General features: G+C 46.0%; 1 protein-coding gene across 3 annotated transcripts; it reads left to right on the top strand.

Annotated features, from left to right (window-relative positions):
• Nucleotides 1-323: 323 nt before the first annotated feature.
• On the top strand, nt 324-14,621 carry NOCT (nocturnin). 3 transcript variants are annotated; one of them, XM_081208531.1, is made up of 3 exons: nt 324-797; nt 12,037-12,306; nt 13,244-14,621. In XM_081208531.1, the coding sequence occupies exons 1-3, from the start codon at nt 578-580 to the stop codon at nt 14,077-14,079; spliced, it is 1,326 nt and encodes a 441-aa protein (XP_081064657.1). In that variant the 5' UTR covers nt 324-577; the 3' UTR covers nt 14,080-14,621. The 3 variants fall into 3 exon arrangements, with proteins under 3 accessions (XP_081064657.1, XP_081064659.1, XP_081064658.1); XM_081208533.1 differs by lacking the exon at nt 324-797 and adding an exon at nt 914-978; XM_081208532.1 differs by lacking the exon at nt 324-797 and adding an exon at nt 9,020-9,193.
• Nucleotides 14,622-15,791: the final 1,170 nt, after the last annotated feature.

Here is a 15,791-nt window from a genome sequence, read left to right as displayed (position 1 = left end):
AGCAAAGAGAAACCGCTTGCTGGGAACCCTGGCGCGGCGGAGGAGGGAGGGCGGGAGAGATGCACAACTGGGGCATACCATGCAGTGCGCGGGGGGAGCTCGCACAGTCAACTCAGCCCAGCCTGGGCTCCAGAGTCCCTCTGCCCGCGTTTCTTACACCGGCTTCCACTAGCGTCGACCTCGTCTCTTGAACTGAACGTGGGAGGAAGAGCTACTCTTCTGCGGGCAGGAGGCTTGAGCTTCCCGCGCTCTCCCCCCCCTCTTTTGCGCTTTGGAGCTGCCCGTTGCGTCAGTGCCGGCTGAAGGCGTGAGCCTTGCCTTGTGCCGGCTTGAGCTCCCGTCTGCGGCAGTGAGCGGCGTCCGCGTGCTTGTGCTGAGGAGGCTGGTGTGAGCTGCCGCCCCGCTGGGATTCCCCTGCTGCTCCTCGTTCCCCGAGGGTGTGTGTGAGTGCTCGTGCGCGCCTGTTCCTCCGGCTCCGCGGCAGGTCCGCTTGAGCTTGTGACCTCATTCTCTCCAGGGGGCTCGTTTCCCCGGTTCTCCCGTTGTCCTCGCCCGGTTCCCCGAGGGCTGCGTTATTATGTATCAGAGCCCCGCTCGGTCCCTGTGCTCGGCCCTCTCCAACCTCTGCTGCGCGCCTTCCTCCGCCACCTCCTCGACGCTGCTGCTCCGGTCTCCGGCTCCAGTCAAGAGAGCCCTCTCCCCGCCTGCCATCCTTGCATCTTCCGCCGCCGTCACCGCCGCCCCTCACTACGGCTGCTCTGCGGCTGTAAGCTCGGGGGCTGCGAATTCCCAAGCAGGTGAGTGCCTAGAACCCTGTGGGCGCCGAACGTTCCATGGATGGAACGCTGGGTTTCGGACGTTCTAATAAAGACGCGGGGTGGGGGCTGATCGGTCGAGAGGTGGTTGCTAAAGGGGTACAGGTAGTCTAACGAGTTCGTCTCCTGCGTAGTGTTCGTCTCCTTACCTCTAAGGTTCACGGTAAGTGTCATCATCATTTTTCTGTATCTTATCAATCCTTACAGTAGCCTTGTGAGGCAGGTCGCCGTTACGTTTTACCCATGGATAGCTTGAAGTGAGTTTTCCAAGCCAGATCTGTGGAGCCCACGGTCTACCACGCTTTCCACTATGCTAAGCTCTGGGATGGTTTCTTTAAAAAAAAAAAAAGGATTATCCAGAGTACTTTTTGCTCTGCTTTTGTCTCGGGTGAAGGCTGGACACATGCTAGATACAAGGCTTCTGATTTATTTAAAAAATATATTATTAATGAGGAGCGAGCCGTCAGCCTTATTTATTAAGTAAATGAACTCAAGACAGCCTTAAATTGGCAGCTGATTCATTAAAAGCTGCTTCTTCCAGAAAGTCAGTGAATGGGATCTTATGCCAGGCATATATCACATACCCTGTAGGCAGCACTCTCAGTTTTACCACCTTGTTGAGATAAGTTTTCACATCCCTGATTAATTCTCCAAGTTACCTCTACTCTGAGAAAAGCATGTGCTGCTTGGGGATTTCAAGGAGTGCTTTTTGCATATTTCCCCTCTAACTATGCCAGAGTTCCTATTAATTGTTACTAGATGTATTTGTGCCCTGGGGAAAGCAGTATGCCGTATCCTGCTCTTTATCTCCTTCCCCACAGAAAATATTTTTGTTTAATTTTCAAAACGACGCTGAGGAAATCTACGGTGCCATACCTGAGTGTAGGTGCACATTTGGGTTGTAAAATGTAATGTGATGCTTCGGAGAACATTTTCGAGATGTGTTCCTCTCTGCTGTAGTTTGCCAGCTCATTTGTGCACAGCGTGTCACCCTTTCCATGTGCACAATGATTAATGGTTTTAAGGAACTGAAATTCGTCTTGACTTGAAAGCCACTACTCACTACGGGTTGTTAAAAGTATTAGCTAAAAATACAGAGATGGAACAGGATCAGAAAAGGTCGACCAAAATGTTCGAGGGGGTGGAGCAACTTCCCCTATGGTGAAAGTTTACAGCGCCTGTGGCTCTTCAGTTTAGAGATAAGGCGAGTAAGAAGAGGCATGATGAAGGTATATCAAATTACACATGAGGGGGTAGAGAAAGTGGACAGAGGAATTTTACTCTCTCATAGATAACACTAGAACATCCAATGCAGCTGAATGTTGGAAGATTCAGGACAGACAGCAGAAAGTACTTCTCACAGCACATAGTTAAACTATGAAACTCCTTCCCACAGGAGGCAATGATGGCCGGCCAGCTTGTATGATTTTTTTTAAAGGACTAGACAAATTCATGGAGGATAAAGCCATGTTCTACCTCCTCTTCCAAAGGCAGTGTGCTGGAAACCACAGAAGGGGAGAGTGCTGTTGCACTTAAATCCTGTTGGTAGACTTCCCATAGGCCAATGGCCTGATCCTGCAGGCTCTTCTTATGATCTTATGTGTCTTGGCATCATGTCCTGCTTGTGAATTTCCTCCCTAGAGGTGTCTGGTTTGACCCAGCAGGACTGCTCTTAGGTTCTTATTGGCTTTCTTGGTATTTAAATTGAGGAGTGAGAGCAATTGCACTCTATAAATTACAATGAACCAAGACTGCTTGAAAATCTGCTTCACAACAAGTATCTGCCTTTCACTTCCCTTACTACCATTTCTTAGCTCATCAGCCTTTCAGATGGTCCACATGAAAGCTGAGCAAGAAGTAGTTTGTCTGACGTAGTAATCTGCCTACAGGGACAGTCCAATGTACACTGGATAGGGCAAAGTGTAGGCAAGCACAGGAGATGCTCCTGTTTCCGTCACCCCAGCTGTTGTTGGCCTACAATTCATCTAGCTCAGCATTCCCTATTTTGGACCAGCGGCGGAGCTTCATGCTCCGGTACTGGGGGGCGGAGAGCAGGCGGTGGTGGGACTGGCATGCGTCCTGGGGGCGGGGCACACTGTAGGGGCGTGGCTCATGTCCTGGGGGCGGGGTGCCCCACCCGTAGGGGTTTGGCACCCAGCATGGGCAGGGGGGCAGCCGCGATGGCACCCCGCTTTGATCTCGCTGCTGGGGGCAATGCGCTCCCCCCGCACTCCTCTTCCTCCGCCAGTGTTTTGGACTACAGTTTGCATCAGCCCCAGTTGGTCAGGGATGATGGCACTTGGAGTTGAACAAAATCTGGAGGCCACCAGGTTGGGAAACCCTAGTCTTGTTACTTGAACTCTGAAAAATCTCATAACCATCAATGGAACCTTTTTAAAAGGCTTGCGATGCAGTCCTCTGCATGCGTGTCTACACAGAAATAAGCCCCTATTAAGTTCAGTGTGGATCAGTCTCCATTTGCAATTCAGAAGATTCCCCCACCTTTTAGTGCTAACTAATTCCAGCTAAGCCAGTAACATTCAACCTAAGCAGAAAGATCTTGGGTTCTCTTTAACCTGCTTGGGTCTAGGTGTTGGTAAGCTTCTTAGGGTACCTCAATCATTCACTGAGAATGCATCTAATATAAGAAGATTATTGCTGAATTCAGCCAAAGGCCCATCTGATCCTGTATGCTGGTTCTAGCATTGGCCAGCCAGATGCCAATGGGAAGCTTTCAAGTAGGACTCAAGGGCAACAGCATTCTTTCAACTTGTGATCCTCAGAAAGTTGTGTTCTGTGTACAGAAAGCCCGCAACTTATGCAGGGATTACATTCCAGGGATCGCACCTGCAGCCAGAATCGTGTATAGTCAAAACCCATTGGGTTCAATGGCGGGTGGGATTGCCAGAGTCATTTCCCCCAGAATCCTGCTCCCTTTCTGCCCCTTTCTGTTTTTATTTTTCCTTTGCCACACAAATGAAGGTGAATGCACAAAAGTTAAATGGGTGTCGGTTGTGAGCTTGCTGTACCTCCATCAAGAAGTTACTCAGGGTCACCCTCAAGAATTTAGGGACCCTTTTGGCAGAGAGCATAACATCTGCTTGTGTGATGTCACTTCAGTCCATTGCTGAAATGTTAAATGGACCTACTTTTTGGCCACTAACATTCTCAGAAAAAGATGCTTAAAACAGGAGTGCCCTGAATCCATGTCTGCAGTTTTTCATCATTTTTATGGAAGTCTGCCTCTTTTGTAACTTAGGTTTGGAAAGTTTCTTAGTTGTCGTCCCCTCACCCCCGAAGTTGAGTCATACTTGAGAAAACCTAGCTATTTGGAGCTAAGGCTTCTTGTCATTTTCTCACCCACATTGCTGGCAAGGGAGAAGGTTTTTTCCCCTGATGAATTTGCCACTTTTGTCTCACAAATGATGTAAAAGAAAAGGGTTGAAAAATCTGCAGTAAAGCTGCAATCATAGTGCCATTTATGTAACTGCAGAGGAGTCTTGCCTATATCCATTTGAACTACCTTAGTTTGAGAACTGTGGATCAGCCTATGCTTCTTATCTTCCTTCCTTATTTCCCTCTGTTATAAATCACTAGATCACTATGACCACAGCCATATCTCAGTGATAAGGTACATGCTCTGCAAGCAGAAGATCACAGGTTCAGTCTTTAGCATACCAAGTTTTAAAAGTATCTGGTAGTGGCGAGAAAGGTGGTCTGCCTGAGACGCTGTGGTCTCTGTAGACAATGCTGGAATCGATGGTCCAATTGAGTAGCCTGACCTGGTAAGAGAGGATGTTGTCTGGTCCTCGGACTAACCGAGAGGTGTTTTAGAGATACGTCAATATCCTAACATTTCCCTACATTTATTATCTTCACTCTCAAAACCCATGAAGCCCTTTGAAATCTGCAGAGGTCTTGTGATTTGGTTTCGTGGAACATGAGTTGCTCATTGTGAAAGCATGTGAGGGGGAGAGGATGAGACAAAAGTGCAATACAGCATTTCAATTTCAGACAGGAAGCAATGGATTTGCTTTTCGTTTCTTAAAAAAACACACAGAGTGGTATGTGACGAAAATGTACTTGGAACAGACTCACTGAAATCAGTTAGCCATGATGAACTCACGTCCATTTTTTAATTGGGTCTGCTCTTTAGTATGACTTAGGCTCCATCTTCTGCACTATCCACTTAAAGCAGTATTAAAGCAAGTTAAGCAGTCATTGCTCCCTGCAAAGAATTCTGGGTACTGTAGTTTGTTAAGGGTGCTGAGAGAAGTTAGGAGGCTCCTATTCCCTTCCCAGAGCTACAATCTGTGTAGTGGTTCAACAGATTCTACCCGTGCCATGCTGCGGATGTAAACAAGGCTGTTGGAGGTCAAGTAGCTCATTCACCAGCTTTCCCCCAAAAAAGGGAGACTGAAGGCTAGGAATGCTCTTGGGTTTAGGATACTGCATCCAGCCAAATTGTTGTATGGCTGGGAGCCAATTGGGCCCAGTAAGATCCACAAAACAGAGAAAGTCCTGATTGGTTCCAGGGTTTTAGATCAGGAATAGGCAAACTCGGCCCTCCAGATGTTTTGGGACTACAACTCCCATCATCCCTGACCACTGGTACTGTTAGCTAGGGATGGTGGGAGTTGTAGTCCCAAAACATCTGGAGGGCCGAGTTTGCCTATGCCTGTTTTAGAGAATCTCCTTATGGTCCAATGTTCATTAGGAGTGCAAGCCCATCCTTGGGACATTCTGTCACCCCCCTGGCAATCCATGATGCTTAGGACCAGCATGTTCAGGTTTAGAGTTGCACCCTTATCTGGAAATGCTGTTGAACTGATTGCAACTTGAGGTTTGTGTGTGTGTTTATACACATAGCCTATTATAGGTATGACTTAGGTTGCCAGCCTAGGCCCCCTTACTAGGGGATGAGCCCCATTGAGCTCAGCTGTATTTACTTACGAGCAAGCATGCTTTTAGGATTGCAGTGTTAAACACAGTGTGTCAAGTGGCTCTAACAGCTGCCGGTGGGGGCGCAGGACTGCTGGGTCAATCTCTCGATATTGGCATTCTGCGCGGAATCTACTGTCGTTACATCAGCATTATTGATTGACTTGCTGTAGCTGACATAGCCATGATTACACAACTTGCCTGGCCAATTCTTTTGCCTCAAGGTTAGATAGAAGTAGCTCGGTTGTGGACTTTTCATTTCCTAGGTTCCTCTCTAGAGCCTTGCTCCTAACTGTGGCTACCCAGATCTCAAGTTGTAACAAAGCAAGCGGTAATAATAATGTCAAAACGAAGAGCAGATAGCAAGCTATGTGGAATCTACTCCTATCAGGGCAACTTTCATGTTCTTAGGAAGATTGCTGTGCTTTGCTTACTGAGGGAAACTGCTGCTGCTGCAGCAGCCGTGCTGTGTTGCATTGCAGCAGCATTTCCCAAGCAGTTTATTTCCAGGGGAGAAGCCATGTTAGCCACCTTAAAGGCTGGCAAGCTTTTGTGGACTTCAGTCCAATTTGCCACCAGATGCACAAACTGTTTCCCTACATTACAGGTATATACTTTGGGGAGGAGGGAGATACAAACATCAATGTCAAGAGAGAAACGAAATGCACAGAAGTACAGATGGCGATAATTTTTTTATTAATGGTGATTTGCAGTACAGTGGTTAACTCAAGCACCTCTGGCGTTGGTTAGCTAATTTGCACACACAATTTCCTACAAATCCTTTGCCCCAGTCCGGTCTACAAGTGATTCCACATACCCTTTTGAAGTAGTAATTAAGCAGTTAGACACTGGAGTCTTCCTTTAAAGTTTGTTTGCCCCAGGAAAGCAACTCATAGGTCGCATGCAGAGTGTCCTAGGAGGTTGAAACGCCCCCCCCCCCACACACACACACCTGGCTTTGGAATATTGCCATTTCTTATGTCAGATTTGTGTCCATTTGTACGATTGAGCTGAGCACCATGATTTGCAGAAAACGGATTGGATTCTGGTTGCGGGTTGTGCGGCTACACCAAATGGGAGAAAAACACCCCCAAGATATTGCAGCAACTCAGGGTGATTCAGCATGATTCTGTTACCTGCAGTTACAAAAGCAAAATCTTGGTCTGAGGAGGAGAGGAATGACAGTCGTGCTACTGTGTGCAATCCTGTGTATGTTGTTGCTCTTTGGGCTTTTGCTGCCAGAAAATGTGTATATTAACTACGGACTCTGCACAAAGGGAAGGAGGCAGGCGAAAGATAATGAGGGAGAAGCACTGATGAAAATGTCCAGGCAACACGCACAGGATGTTTCAGAACTACAGGATTGGTTGTTGTTTTCTTCTGTGGTCATTTGCTTTGCAATGTACTTTGGGAACAACCCATTGCAGGTAGTAAGCAGTTTATACCTTTCAGGATTACTTCAGTGATGCAAACAAGCTGGGATAGTATTATGCACATACTGCCTCTTTACTGATTGAATATTTTATATACTGCCTGCCTTGAAAGCTTCTCCAGGCAGCATTGCAGTAGCAGTATAAACTGCAGTATAAAACATTACAGCACAAATGCAATAAAATTTAAATCCAAGTGCAATCAGTAGACCAAATAAATCAGAACTTGTAACGACTGGCATTGGGAACCAACAAGGCCAAGTTAGATAAAGAGGCCCTAACTGGAGTTAATACCTGCTGTATGGAATGCTATGTATAGTCTTGGCTTCTGTTGTTGTTGTTTAGTCGTTTAGTCGTGTCCGACTGTTCATGACGTCATGGACCAGAGCACGCCAGGCACTTCTGTCCTCCACTGCCTCCCGCAGTTTGGTCAAACTCATGCTGGTAGCTTCGAGAACACTGTCCAACCATCTCGTCCTCTGTCGTCCCCTTCTCCTTGTGCCCTCCATCTTTCCCAGCATCAGGGTCTTTTCCAGGGAGTCTTCTCTTCTCATGAGGTGGCCAAAGTATTGGAGCCTCAGCTTCACGATCTGTCCTTCCAGTGAGCACTCAGGGCTGATTTCCTTCAGAATGGACAGTCTTGGCTTCTAGTGAACCCCAATTGGTCCTCAAAGTTCCTTCATTACTTTCCCTGATCAGAAAAAAGCAGCCCGCCATGTAGGTCACTAGTCTTCAGCTCTTGAGTTGGGACCCACAAGGGGCTTCTCCACTTTCCCAGAGTGGATCACTGCTATCTTTTGGGTCATTTTGTGGCGGGTGTATAAAAGTAGAAGTGAAGGAACTTTGTAACTTTGGGGAAGGACTGGTAGCTCAGCAGTGGACTATCTGCTTTGCGTGCAGAAGGTTCTGGGTTCAATCTCTTGCATCTGCAGGTAGGACTTCTGCCAGTCAATGCAGGTAATACTGAGGTAGATGGACCAATGATCTGACTGAAAGGCAGCTTCCTGTGTAGGACTGGAAGGAAGGAAGATGGAGAAACGCAGAGGAGAGAGAAGGAAACACACACACACACACACACACACACACAGCGCCAAAGTAGGTCAAAGCTGAGGCAAAAGTGCCATCTCATATTTGAAGAGTTGAGGGCATTAAAATGCTGGGACTCTGTACCCACTTTCCTGGGGCCCCTTGAACTGAGTAGGGCTTGCTTGTGAGTAGAAGTGTCTGGAGTTGTGCTGTGACCCAGCAATTCCCTCTCCAGAGTGCACATTCCAAGCCTAGGTGTGTTGCTAAAGTTTTAACATGTTCTCATTAGTCTATAAAGCACCATCTCATGCAAGAGCCAGTGAACTTTCTGGAATTTAGTTGAAAGGGCAATAATGATAGAAAATCTGCTTACTCACTAAAGGCATGCTAGAAAGTGGTTGCGTAAGGGAACTGCTAAGGCGTTAACGGGCAGGAGTGCTTGTCTTGTTATATAAATCAGGGGGATCTCAGTTGTATGGTGCAAAGAGCAAGCAGGAGCTGTGCATTTCCTGTCAAGGAGGCCAGTGTGAAGTGCAGCCTGTGTGTTTTTTTCTCTTCACAGGCGACACTTTTCAATCTCCTGGTGGATTATTGAGTGGGTGAGGGAACGAAAATAGCGTTCCCCCCCCCCCCAAAAAAAAAACCAACCACTTTGCATTGACACAAGAGCTTCATGCAGCTAAGCTACCACGGGGTAGCCTCCTTTGGTCTCGTGACCAGCGCTTCAGCATGCAGCGGCGTTGACTTGCAGTGCAAGAGCAGATTTTCAAAATCTCGTCTTTTCTAGAATTGTTAGGGGTTAATTGTGACAATGGAAGTTCCATCGGACGCAATTTTGTGAGGGGCCACTAGGTGTCGCCAGAGGGCAAGGTTAACAGAAAGAGAGACTGCTCACATGACGTCAGAGGCTGGCTGTTCTGTGCGAGGTTCACCATTAGAGTTGTTTATTCCGCACGTTGATGCATTCTTCCGGCTTTTCAGGTGTGTATGCAAGATTAACGGCCTCGTTCAGTATTGTGTTTTCATTAGAGATGTATTGCAAAGCCTAGTGCTTGAGACTAACAGAACTTTGGAACCCCTCGAAGTGTTTACGAGTTTGTGTGGATGTTCGTTTGCATTTCTACTGCACATAGTTTTAACCTTTGTCTAGCAACTGTTGGGACAGGAATAGAGTAACAAAGGAGACCTGCCTGGTCATGTCTTTGGAAATATGGTTATAAATCGGCAGCGAGATTTGCCTTTCCTATTCGAAGGGTGCTGTGATTGCGATTTGAGGCCCCTATGACTTAGCGTGATTTTAATTCAAGGCTGTGCTGTTAATATGCAAGAAGAAAATTCCAAAATTGCTTGCATTTTTTGATATTATGGGGGGAAGTCAAGCAGCAACCCTGTGCTCATTTACCAGGGAGTAAGTCCCATAGAACTCAGCAGAGCAATCTTACACACTTCTTATCAGAATTGAAATGATGTTGCTGAGAAATCAAGTAAACGAAACTAACTTGTTTTCAGATAACAAATTTAAAATGCAATGCTAGTATGCAATGTTAGTATGCTGTAGTGCTTTTTGTGCAGTAACTGCGATCGCTGGGTTCACACTTCCGGCCCCCCTTAATTAAACTTGCCTTTGAAAGTCAGAGCTCTTAACCTTCCTGCACAGCCTTAATTGGTAAAAAAAACGTCCTGTTAGGCAAATTTCTTTTCTTCCAGAGGCATCCTTTCTTCTTTCCCTCCCCCTCCCCTTTTCCTTAGTGGGTAACAATGAACGGCAGTAGTAGTCACAGCTTTTGTCTCTCTGTTTGCGAAATATCAGTGATGCAGCAATGGTCAGCACAGGACATTCGTGACCGATTTGGCCTTCCTGTGGTGGGAAGGCAAGTCAGGCATTGCAAAACCTGGCAAGCACAGGCGATTACGTAAGGAACCAGACAGTTTGCTGAGAAGTGCCTGCTCTTCTGTGTTTGTTTTGCCACACTTTGGGGTCGCTTGCTATTTCTAGCATAAGTAGTTGCATTATGCAGTCTGGCAGAAAATACCCAGCAATGCAATAAAGTCATTTTTGGATTTGAGTAAAAAGAACACAGAGGGAGAGAGAGAGAGAGGGAAACTAGCAGTTTCTTGTGACTTGGGCAGATTGTGAGATATAAAGTTTAAAACCCCTAAAATTATGAGCTGAGGTTTACAATTTTTAAGAGGGGGAACTGCACACATTTAGCTTGGTGAGGGGAGTGGGGCACTCCTTTATCTGTTCTTGACCTTGTTGTAAAGTTAATACGCTCTTCGTGGCTTTTTAACAATGAGATTTACCCTTGAGGGAAGCATTAAGAATTATCTACTCAAGTTACTCTGGAAAACGAAGGCATGCCAGGACTGGTAGAAAATATATCTTACATGAAAGGTTTCCATGTCTGTAGCTAGCGTCTTAATAACTGCTAGATGGTGTATATGCAGGCCGTTGCAAGTAGAAAATGGTATTCATTATTTATTATTTTGCCCCTTATATGCTGACCCAAGGAGTTGCTTTCTAAAACCCTTGTTTGTTCGAGGAAGCAGCCGTTTCCCAGTGGAGTGGGTTCAGTGATTACTGAGTGACTCCAACATATTAGTGACTCATAAAAGTGGCCCTTTTTGTGTTGGCAGCAAGGAAGATTAGGAGGAAGGAATAGGGGGAAATCGCCGTGAACTGTAAGTGGGATTGAGAAGTCTAAATCTGAAATACGCTTGGTGTGGTGGCAGAAGCTCTCTGGTTACAGTATCACTAGAAATTGATGCTTCTGTTTGATTTAGTGGATGCCTTGCTTTATATTTTGCATTTGAAATTGTTTGTGTTTCTGTGCTTTTGTTATGGCCTTCGGCTAGCACAATAAACTTACTGAACTGAACTTAATATCTGCCTCTGCCGCTCTGCAACACCTATTCTGGATTTCTTTGTTCTGGTGTGCCTTAAAAACCCCAGTACCTCGCATCTCTAGTTATGTAAAAGAGTGAGAAGCTTTTTGAATCAGGGTGTGTTTGTGAAGCAACCCAACGGGATTAACGTTATGCTTATATAGAAGCTTGCCTGAATTTTATATCCGTTTGATGTGTTAAACTTTGAACTACATAGTAACCACAGAAATAACTTGGGGTGTAAAAGTAGAAGCAGTTTCAGAGCTACACATAATTGGGCTTCAGAAACCTTGAACAAAGAAAACCTTTTTTGGGGGGGAAGCATCCCTAGGTAGTCACAAAAGCCCTGTTCAGTTGCTCCCCACCCCAAATAATAATTTTATTATTTATACCCTGTCCATCTGGCTCGGTTCCCCATTGTAGGAGATAGGGAACTGGGATGAGCCCCTTGGCTCTGGCCCTCTTGCATGCCCCCTTGTCATTCCTGGGGGGGGGGGACAACCACCCCGTTTTGGGGGCTGTCTGCAGCAGCGGGGGTGGAGTCAGGGTTCTCAATCATCTACAGGAGAAGAGAGGGGCTGTGCCAATGGATTTGTCCTTGCTCTCACCATTGCATGATGGGAACTGTGGGGCAAGGGGAGCAGCTGGGCCAATAATTTTCTGCCTGTTTTATCCTTTCAACAACACTGAGATGTAGATTAATCTAAAAGGTTGGGAGAGGTCCAAGGCCACCCAGTGAGCTTCATGGTGGCATGGAGATATGAACGTCCTGGTCCTGGTCTTGTACTGGTTCTTGGGTCACATATATTGCATTATGGAAGGAAGTGCAGTGGTGAATTCATTTGCTTTGATTTACGTGCAGAAAACCTTGCTCTGTGTTAGCTAATCAGGGATGGGCGTTTACTGATGAATTTGCCTCTTCTTTGCTTCGTTTTCAGTTTATTCCATGGGCAACAGTACCAGCAGGCTATATAGTGCTCTTGCAAAGACTCTGAGTACTGGTGCTGTCTCCAAACACCAGGAATACTTGGAACAAACGGATCCTGACTTCTTGGATCCCATTGATCCCAAGGATCTGCTTGAAGAATGCCAGATGGTTCTTCAGAAACGTCCTGCCCGGTTCCAGAGGGACTTTGTGAACCTGAGGACCAGCTTTTCCAGAAGCCACCGACCTATTAGGGTCATGCAGTGGAACATCCTTGCACAAGGTATAAACCCTGATTCTTGAGTCACTGTAGAGTCCAAATGTGGTTGTGGGTGGGAAAATACAGACAGAATACAGTTGATCACTGTCCTAGAGTATAATGGGCAAAAATCAAGGTGATCCATGCAGAGAAAACATGGAAAATCTGGTGTATTGACCTTGGACTGTTGCATCCAAACAGCATCAGCTTATATAATATTTTTGAGACTTGGAAAAACTATTGGCAGTGTTTGCTGAGGAAGGGTTCACAAGGGCAGGGTTTCTACCTCTATACATAATCATGGGGAGAACTGGGGGCATCAAAAGTAGCTCTGTGAAATGAGCAGCATGTAAGTTTGCTTACCTTGCATCATTTGCAAGCTACAGAACTCTGGTCCATTTTATGTTTTTTAAATACAGTGGTACCTCAGATTACATACACTTCAGATTACAGTCTCTGCTAACCCAGAAATAGTATCTCAGGTTAAGAACTTTGCTTCAGGATGAGAACAGAAATTGTGCGGCGGCAGCCGGAGACCCCATTAGTTAAAGTGGTGCTTCAGGTTAAGAACAGTTTCAGGTTAAGAATGGACCTCCGGAACGAATTAAGTACGTAACCAGAGGTACCACTGTAAGTATGTGGTAGACACAGCCTTGGGTATATATATATTTGATCTGTTTTTGTAAGGTTCCTTGAATGATTTCGTGGCAGAAAGAAAACAGGAGGTTGAAAACCTTTAGGAGTACTGGGTATTTTAGAAGCTTGAGGTGCTCTTTAGACACACGTCTCATCACATGCTTAAACTGCTTCTAGTCTCTTAGCTGGCTAGTAAAAAATAATTTCCAACTTTTGTGGGCTTATATTGCAACGCTTTTCTAACTAATGGAATAGGCTACTTGTTTCCCCATAAGTGTGTTTTGGAAGGGAAAATAATGCTATGGGTTTATTGTTTTCCTTCCAGCTCTTGGAGAAGGCAAGGACAGCTTTATTCAGTGCCCGATGGAAGCCCTGAGGTGGGAAGAAAGGAAATGCCTCATTCTAGAAGAGATCCTGGCATATCAGCCAGACATCTTGTGCCTACAGGAAGTGGACCACTACTTTGACACCTTCCAGCCTCTCCTCAGCCGGCTGGGCTACCAATGTACTTTTTTCCCTAAACCGTGGTCTCCATGTTTAGACGTGGAATGTAACAATGGGCCAGACGGCTGTGCCTTATTCTTCCTCAAGGACAGGTTCACTCTCGTCAACAGCACCAACATCAGGCTGACCGCCATGAAGCTGAAAACCAACCAAGTTGCCATTGCTCAGACTCTGAAATGTATCGAAACCGGCAAACTGTTCTGCACTGCTGTTACTCACCTGAAAGCTCGCAACGGCTGGGAGAGATTTAGGTCTGCGCAAGGGGCCGATCTTCTGGAGAACCTGAAGAAGATCACCCGGGAGGCAGAGGTCCCTCTCATCGTCTGTGGCGATTTCAACGCGGAGCCCACCGAAGAGGTGTACAAGGAATTCTCAAATTCTAGCCTGAACCTAAACAGCGCTTACAAGCTGCTGAGTGCAGACGGACTGTCAGAACCTCCCTATACGACGTGGAAGATCCGACCCTCTGGAGAGTGCAAGCACACCCTCGATTACATCTGGTACTCCCAACATGCCTTAAACGTGAATGCTGCTCTCAGTCTCCTGACTGAGGAGCAAATTGGACCCAACAGGCTACCGTCTTTCACTTACCCCTCAGACCACCTGTCTTTAGTATGTGACTTCACATTTAATGAAGATCCCGACAGGCTTTTATAGATAGGTGCAAGTAGCTGGATGTGTGGGTGTGTGGTTGTTTTTTATATTTAAAAAGATGTACTGTGTTTATGCAGTGGCCTTTTAAAATGGGCTTCTGAAGACTTCAGGGGGGTGGTTATTTATGAACGGAGAACTAATGGTTTTATTTTCAACTCTCTTGTCGAAAGACACTTTTGTCATTAAACACCTTGCTGTGATATTAGAAGAAAAAACAAACCAACCAACAAAAAACATGGCTACTTAAATTTGAGGCATGCTTTATGTTTTCACCGTCCCCTGGTTTGGAGGACTGATTCTGTAACACATTCAGATCTTTATTTGAAGACCTTTTGCTAGAGCAGTTGCCCTCAGTGTAGCATGGTTATTCTGTATTTGAACGAAGTGGGCCAAAAGGGTATCACACACGATAGGGTGTTTTTTCAATATTGCAATTAAAGATGTGCTGAATGACCAAACTTTGGTAGTGTAGGACCCGTTACATTTTGAACATGGAAAGGACTATAGCACTGGTGTTAGCTGATTAAAATATTCCTGAACTTGCACTGGATTATGTCTCATTCCTGAGTAAATTGAGGCAAGAGTGGTCAACCTTAGAAGCGCTATTGAGCTTGCAACCTTTGCTGTGTTGAAGCTGCCCTATTCAGGGGAGAACGTGCCAATTTCCTCTCTGCTTCACAGCGAAGTTGCTTGGGAAGAAGTTTCTTTGCAGAACATTATGGACAGCAAGAATTCCCTAGGCTACCACAGTCCCAACCTGAATTGAGAGACCTCCATCTGCTTTTAGTCCCCATGTCTTGTTGAACTCAGGAGAATCTGCCTTCAACTTAATATGCCTAGGAATGTGCTGTCAACCCACAATCACCAAAGCTGACAAAGCCACAATAGCAACTGTAAACCTTAATCCCTTTTGAAACCCTGAAGCTCTTATGGGAGGGAATGTGAACAGGGACAAAGCTGTTTCCTCTTAATGCCAGGCTACCAAGTGGGAAGGCAGCCCTCAAAAGTAGGTAGGAAATGAGATGTCCTCTCTTCTCCATGCATGAAGGACTGTAGCTCATCTGTCCAACCCAAGGCCTTTTCCCACCCATGTTCAATGCCAGGTTCCACTTTTCCCCCCTTTCAGGTGCCTGTCTCTTACTTTCCCCTCATTCTCTTGAACAACTTCCTTTTCGTACTCCGTCCGTGACCCGAGTAACTTTGTCAACGTTGCATAGCAACCCTTCGAATTAGTGCAGGAGTCGGAATGGCGACCAGAGGCCCTGTGACACAGATGGGCAGTTGAGCCAATTACAGCTGAAGATTTTGGACTGCGTCCAGGGGTGGCTTTGCCTGTGTGGAAAGTACTTTTACTGTTGCAAGGCAGGAAACAGATTTTGTTTTGGGATCCCTGCTACCCACTTAAGACCCCAATTTTGAACTAGCAGGTGCCCTTTCCACCAAGGTAAAATCACCTTTGGATTGTGTTGTTAACAAACCACTACAGCTAACACAAAATCTTTAGCCCATTGCACTGCCAGTCGTAACAACTTTGGGGCTTACATCTTGACTTCCAAGTAATTCATGGAATTCATTGTGCTAATGTGGAGTATTGGCTGCTTGTGAAGACACTGGAAAGACCATACACGTTTAAGAGGTACTTTTAAAATAAGATATACATCTAATAAGCAGGTTTGATGCTGCCTAACATCTGCGTAAGGGTGATAGCCAGAAAA

The sequence above is a fragment of the Podarcis bocagei genome (genome assembly GCF_964188305.1).
Source record: "Podarcis bocagei genome assembly, chromosome: 9".
NCBI classification, from domain to species: Eukaryota; Metazoa; Chordata; class Lepidosauria; order Squamata; family Lacertidae; genus Podarcis; species Podarcis bocagei.
Note: the sequence above shows the minus strand (reverse complement) of the source record. Positions and strands in the feature narration are given on the sequence as shown.

What these genes read in the sequence shown, in the direction of transcription:
- NOCT (XM_081208531.1), top strand. Translation starts at nt 578, where the DNA reads ATGTATCAGAGCCCCGCTCGGTCCCTGTGCTCGGCCCTCTCCAACCTC. An exon ending in GGCTGCGAATTCCCAAGCAG is followed by an intron (nt 798 to 12,036) that starts GTGAGTGCCTAG and finishes CTTCGTTTTCAG; the next exon opens with TTTATTCCATGGGCAACAGT. An exon ending in GTGGAACATCCTTGCACAAG is followed by an intron (nt 12,307 to 13,243) that starts GTATAAACCCTG and finishes TTTTCCTTCCAG; the next exon opens with CTCTTGGAGAAGGCAAGGAC.